At 35.2% G+C, this 7,040-nt stretch overlaps 1 protein-coding gene across 1 annotated transcript in view; it reads right to left on the reverse strand.

Moving 5' to 3' along the window:
* Positions 1–447: 447 nt before the first annotated feature.
* LOC107710067 (RNA polymerase II-associated protein 3-like) overlaps positions 448–7,040 on the reverse strand; it is a 12,763-nt gene continuing 6,170 nt past the window's right edge. The window contains exons 9-14 of the mRNA XM_016514765.1: positions 3,054–3,146; positions 2,443–2,558; positions 2,230–2,368; positions 2,066–2,160; positions 892–992; positions 448–820 (exon numbers count right to left, since the gene is read on the reverse strand). Of these exons, the coding sequence (XP_016370251.1) occupies positions 735–820; positions 892–992; positions 2,066–2,160; positions 2,230–2,368; positions 2,443–2,558; positions 3,054–3,146 (630 nt within the window). The 3' untranslated portion in view covers positions 448–734. The remainder of the gene's footprint in view (positions 821–891; positions 993–2,065; positions 2,161–2,229; positions 2,369–2,442; positions 2,559–3,053; positions 3,147–7,040) is intronic.

Consider the following 7,040-nt stretch of genomic DNA (forward strand, 5'->3'; position numbering starts at 1 on the left):
CAAAGCACAATGCTTATTGCGATTTATTGGATGCGAAGTGCCCTTCAAAGTCCCGTCCATTAACTGAAAACAGGCTAGACTAATCGATTCTTGGGATTTAAGAATCGATATCGTTCCGTAAAAATGAGAATCGATTAATATCGAGATATCAATATTTTTTTACCCAGCCCTACCTTCTATAGCGCTGAATCATCTTTGCTTCATACCTGACAAATTTTGCAACACTTGTGATACTGAACTGACTTGAGCTTAATAATGACACTGTTACCTGTATTGCATTTAATACTATCGCACTGAATTTGATTATGTACCGTTGCTTAATTTTCTCCTGCTTATCACTGTGAAGCTGCTTTGAAACACTCTGTATTGCATAAAGCAATATATAAATAAAGATGACTTAATACAGTTAGAAATGTATTACATACATACATTTAATGAAGAAAATGTAGGATTGGAGTCTGGAGTCCGTTTGGATTTCATGTTGACTTTAATACTGCAGCATTCAGAACTACAGAAACAGAAGAAAAACACATGAACCGACAGTGAACGTTTTAGATGGACTCATAATAGTATCATATGAAATTCTGCTCATCTGCACAGGAACCACATAAACCCGTTTAAAGGCACCAAGCGTCCGTTCTGAGGAATCAGAGCATCTGATTCAGTCACAGCGAAGCCAGACAGTGAGGTGTCAGTCTGATCGTAAATCTAATCCGGAGAGATTTCTGTAGAGGTCAAAGGCCGTATTTCTTCTGTAAGTCTTGAACGGAAGCGTCTCCCAGACCGGCGCTGTGAATCCAGTCAAACAGCTCCTGTAAGACTGAAAGAAAGAAGAGTTTGCGTTTATTCGCCCGCTGTGTTCAGTGCTTGTGTGTGTTCGTGTGTTCGTACGTTTCTTCTCGGCGGATGACATGAACATGATGGTCATGTCAAACCTCCTCACGCTCGCCAGGCTCCTCAGGACGGCCAGCAGAAGAGACGCATCATCATGTCTGAAATCACAGACCAGACACAGGAAACAGGAAATGACATCATCACGTCGAACTCTCTTTGTCTGTAGTAAACGCCAGGGATGATAACTATAACCATAAATCACTTAGAGGCATTTTTTTTTCCAGCTGATGAATGATAAAAACATTGACAGCCAATCAGAATCAAAGCATTTGAAGTGCTGCTAATATAGTTATCGTTATTCTTAGCATTGTAGTTATTATAATAGTTATTGTTACAGTTACCACTGTAGTTACTGTTATCGTTTTAAAGTTACTGCTATAGTTATCATTATAGTTGCAGTTATTGTTATAGTTATATTAATTGTTATTGTCACGTTATAGTTATCGTTACGGTTCAGTGTTATTTTATTATTATTTATAAACTCTTATAGTATTCATTAATATTTAGAATTAGCTTTAATATTTATATTTTTTCAGTTTAGATTTTAATTTAATTTTCTAATGGTCTTTGTCATCATTAGACGTTTTTTTTATTAGCTGTAATTTATTTTAGTAATTTTAGTACTTCAACTGAAACCCATTTTAGTTATTTCTCATGTTTGTTTATATTTTTCATCTAATATTTATATTTTATTTCACCTACTGAAAATTATTTTTTTTTATCGTTTTAGTTTTAGTTAACAATAACACTGATATAGTTACCATTCTAGTTAAGGTTATAGTTAGTTATGGTTACCGTTAGAGTTAAGCGATATGCTATTATAGTATTTATTTCTATTTAGAATTAGCTTTAATTTTTAGAGTTTAAGTTTTAGTAATTTTGTCATGTTTATTAGTATTTTTTAAAAATATTTCTAGCTGTAATTTATTTTTTATTTTCATTTTCGTAATTTTTTTCTTCAACATATTTATTTCAGTTAGTTGCCATGGTAACATTTCTAATTTTCATTTATATTTTCCATTAAATATTGACATTTATTTCACTTTCTGAAAATGATGTTTCAAATCGTTTTAGTTAATAGCACTGCTATAGTTATTGTTGATAGTAACTTTTATAGTTATCTTTACAGTTATAATTCTCGGTTCATCATCATCTTCATCTGAGCACTCACTGAAAGAAGCTGTGGAAGGTCTTGAGGATGTGGTTGAGAACATCAGGCTCCAGAGAGTTCTGGAAGATCTTCAGATAAGCGTCTGGACTGATTTGCTGCAATGTTAAACGTTGAGATGAGAAGCACAGATAGAGAGAGGATAGAGTGAGCGGCACTGACGCTACCTTCAGATATCTGTAAGTGGATTGTGGGTGACGGCTGGTCTTCCTGAGGTCGGCCTCCAGCTGGAAAGCGTTGCTGGGTGGAGGAGGAATCGATTCAGGATCTGCAGATGAATCTACACAAGCGTCCTGCTCTGAAGCCCTGAAACACAAGACATTGACAGACTCACTCCAGCAGCAGGAGAGCGTGACGATCGGATCACGTCATCTGCCCACCTGGATACAGGAGCGTCTGAGATCTCCTCTATCTTCTGGATCTTGGGATGCGGTGAAGACGTGGACGGTGAGATCTCTGCACCCACCTCCTGGATGTCAATCCTCCTCAAGGGTTTCTGAGGCGACACAAACACACATGATGCATTGACACTCAACATATACAAAAACGACCTCAATTCCTCCTCATATGTGACTCTGCAGCACAAAAGCAGTGTTAAGTCGCTGGGGTATATCTGTAGCAATAGCCAACAATACATTGTATGGGTCAATAATATATATATTTTTATTTTATGCCTAATATCATTAGGATATTAAGTAAAGATCATGTTCCATGAAGATATTTTGTAAATTTCCTACCGTAAATATATTAAAACTTAATTTTTGATTAGTAATATGCATTGCTAAGAACTTCATTTGGACAACTTTAAAGATGATTTTCTCAATATTTAGATTTTTTTGCACCCTCAGATTCCAGATTTTCAAATAGTTGCATCTCAGCCAAATATTGTCCTATCCTAACAAACCCCATACATCAATGGAAAGATTATTTATTCGAGAAATTGACACTTATGACTGGTTTTGTGCTCCAGGGTCACATATCCCGGACTCACGGTGGATCTGAGATCTTCAGGTTTGTTGATGGACTGGATGCTTCTCCTCTGTTTGTTGTCCTCTGGAGCCAGAAGACCGCTGCTCCTCATCTCCTGATGAACAGGTGAATGATAAATCAGTAATCATGATCCTCATGAACTCCATCTGCATCTGCTCTGAGTTTGAGTCGCTAATTGTAACGTGCATTTAGGAAACGAGCGCCAACCTTCTTCACAAACTTGTAATGAGAAGCACTTATCAACAAAAGAGAAGCTTCAAGGGCTCCCTGCGAGTTTTGACCATGGTATAAAAATTAATGATATAAAAGGTCAAAAATATTAGTATCGTAATTTTACAGTTGTAATGTAAATAATAATTATTTTTTTAAATACTTGATTTTTATTTGTGTGAAATATTGGAATCAAATAAAAAATTAAATGACTATTATTATATATTATTTTTATTAGTCATTTTATATTTATTATTATTAGTAAATATTTTATGTTTATAATTAAATAAAATATAAAAATATAATATAAATTTAAAAAAAATTTAAATATTTTTTTCCTTTTAGTATTTTAAATATTACAATAGCAGTATTCTTTATTCAGTCATTTTTATATTTTAATTTAGTAATAATAATTACAAAATTTTGGTCAAGTTGGTCAGCCCTATCAAGCACAACAAAGTTTTTTGTTTTTTTTTGCGTTCCTAATTTTTATCAGAAAAATTGCAATTCGATTTTTTCCCCCAAAATGCTGTGCATTTATTAAAAACAATTTTACAGCTATAATGTAAAAAATATAAAATATTAAAATTTTATTAAGTCAAGTATCTATAAAATTTTATTAATAGTAATATTTCTTCTTTTGTTTTTATCTACTCATTTTAGTGCTTTTATTTAATAATAATAATAATAATAATACTACAGCCATGTTGATAAATATAATCACAACATTTTGGCTACAAACTGTATAGCCTGAATGCACTGTAAGTCACTTTGGATAAAAGCGTCTGCTAAATGCATAAATTATTATTAATTATTAATTATTACAAACAAGCACAGCAAACTTGGATTTTTTATATATTTTTTTTAAATCCACAATCACAACAATTTTTATCAGGAAAAACTGCAACAAGATTTTTGTCCCCAAATCATCCCTAGACCAGACGAACCCATGACCGTGTGCTGCGGACACACGTACCGCTGAGAGTTTCTCGATCTCACTCAAGGCCTGTTTGTTTCCCGGCTCAAGCTTCAGAACCTGCTCGAAATCTGCAGACAAACACAAACGCATGTGAGCTCCTCAGAAACGAGGATGAGGCTGCGAAAGCGACCGAAGCGATGGATGACAGACCTTCTTTGGCCTCTCTGATCCTGCCTCGAGCGGCTCTGGCCGTGGCTCGTCTGGCGAAGGCTTTGGCGTACGAGGCGTCGAGAGCGAGAGCTGTGCTACAGTCCTGCTCCGCCTCGCTGAACCTGCACAAACACACACCACACTCTAACACAAGCACGCACTAGACAGTGAGCACACTTCTGAGGGATGTGTCACCTGTGGAGTCTGAGGTAAGCCATGGCTCTGTTAGCAGGCAGCAGTGCATTCGTCCCATCCGCCTGCATTCCTCTCGAGTAACACTCCACCGCCGCCTCGTACTCGCCTTCTTTAAAGTACGCGTTCCCCTGAAACATCGGGAAACAGCGTCAGCGTTCAGATCGGCTCAATCGTGATGATGATGAAGCACTAGGGCTGGGCGATATAGCAAAAAAATGTATCAACGATATAATGTTTCATATCGTTCGGTATCGATAATAATTGACATTTTTATAACCTTTTTTAAAACAAAGAGCAATAGGAAAACTATTAAATCAACCCAATTTATTGAGACAAACAACAAATATTTTTTTATATATATATATATATAAGTACCCCAGCGACTTAAGACTGGTTTTGTGCTCCAGGGTCACATTTAAGAAATACATTGAAGGGATCACAAAAAGTCAATATATATTTTTGTGTATGTTCTGTGTAATAATGCTGTATTAGCAAAAAGTCAAAGTTTGAAAATACAACTTCCAACCGATCTCTATTACTTTTGAATTCACAAAAATTACAAACACTAAAATATGGAAAAACTTTTCATACCCCACTGTTCTTGTTTTAAGCATAAACTCACTTAACTTTGTTCAATTTCTCAAGAATCCCTGATTTAAGGATGTTTAGATTAATTGTATTGGAAAATAAAAACACTGAGATTTTTTGCAGTGCATGCTAAATTTCATGAATTTTAGACTTTCTGCTCTGATTTTTAAGGCCTTATATAGTGGAAGGGTAAATTGAGACTTTTTAAGACCTCCACAAACAGCGCAAATGTCCGTGTGAAGAAACACACACTTTCATTTGAGCAGAATATGTCAACAGAGATCAATCAACTTACATGTGTATTTGTGAATATTAAATAAACACAGGGCAGAAAATATGTCCTTTTAAGAGAAGCTCTAATTAGGGGATAACTCTTGATATCTGGCAACCCAAGCATGAAAACTCTTGGAGGTCGAGATATTTTTCTCCTCTTTTTTTTGTTTGATGAAATTTTGTAGACATTTTTTTTTAAACTATATGTGACCCTGGAGCACAAAAGCAGTGTTAAGTCGCTGGGGTATATTTGTAGCAATAGCCAACAATACATTGTATGGGTCAAAATTATTCTTTTTTTTTTATGCCAAAAATCATTAGGATATTAAGTAGGGATGCACCGATACCACTTTTTCCAGTACTCGCCCGATACCGATACTTTTATTTTTGGTACTTGCCGATACCGATGCCGATACCTATATTTTTATTACATTTGTAAATTTTTTAAATATTGGGTACAGAAACCAAAAGGGTATGTATAATGTTAGTTGGTTAACTTCATTTATCAAATAGATACAGTCAAACCAAAATTTATTCAGACACCGTCAACATTTCTCACATTATCACAGTTTATTCGCTATAGTTTAGAAAATGGTAATAAAACATGACAAGAACTCAGAGTTAAACTGTGTCAGAAAAAATTCAGCTTGATAATGTTATATAACTTTGATAGAAAGGTATGTAATAGATTACAATCAACCAAAATAATTCAGACAGCTGTTAGTATGACAGTATTTACACAACTATCAATACTTAGTCGGGCAACCCTTAGCCTCAATGACAGCCTGTAGTCTCCTGGGCATGCTGTCACCCAGCTTCATGCAAACCTACAATACATTGTATGGGTCAAAATTATCCATTTTTCTTTTATGCCAAAAATCATTAGGATATTAAGTAAAGATCATGTTCCATGAAGATATTTTGTAAATTTCCTACCGTAAATATATCAACACTTAATTTTTGATTAGTAATATGCATTGCTAAGAACTTCATTTGAACAACTTTAAAGATGATTTTCTCAATATTTTGATTTTTTTGCACCCTCAGATTCCAGATTTTCAAATAGTTGTATCTCGGCCAAATATTGTCCTATCATAACAAACCATAAATCAACGGAAAGCTTATTCATTCAGCTTTCAGATGATGTATAAATCTCAATTTTAAAAAAATTGACCCTTATGACTGGTTTTGTGCTCCAGGGTCACATATTTTAGTCTTATCTTATTTCATCAACGATATTGTATGTTGATACAATTAGTGTTTAATGACGTCGGTGTCGTCTCGTCTTCGTCATTAACAAAATGAACACTAACGGACCTTCTCTTTCTCGGTCAGCGCCAGATCTCTGTCCACCTGAAGCCCTTCAGAGTCAGATTCGTTGGAGTGGACCGGGCTCTCCTCCGCGTCCATGGCCTCCAGAGACTTATCCTGTAAACAAACAGCATTCATCTGTGAAATCATCGCGTCTTTATGCACATCAGAGCGTGAATCAGAATGCATAGTCGTATTACCACATCAAATTTGTCCCAGGCCTGATAATCGTAGGATTTTATGCGCTGCGTCTCCTTTTGCTCTTTCAGACCGTTAGTCTGG

Source organism: Sinocyclocheilus rhinocerous, unplaced genomic scaffold (genome assembly GCF_001515625.1).
Source record: "Sinocyclocheilus rhinocerous isolate Xijiao unplaced genomic scaffold, SAMN03320098_v1.1 scaffold1589, whole genome shotgun sequence".
Taxonomy (NCBI): Eukaryota; Metazoa; Chordata; class Actinopteri; order Cypriniformes; family Cyprinidae; genus Sinocyclocheilus; species Sinocyclocheilus rhinocerous.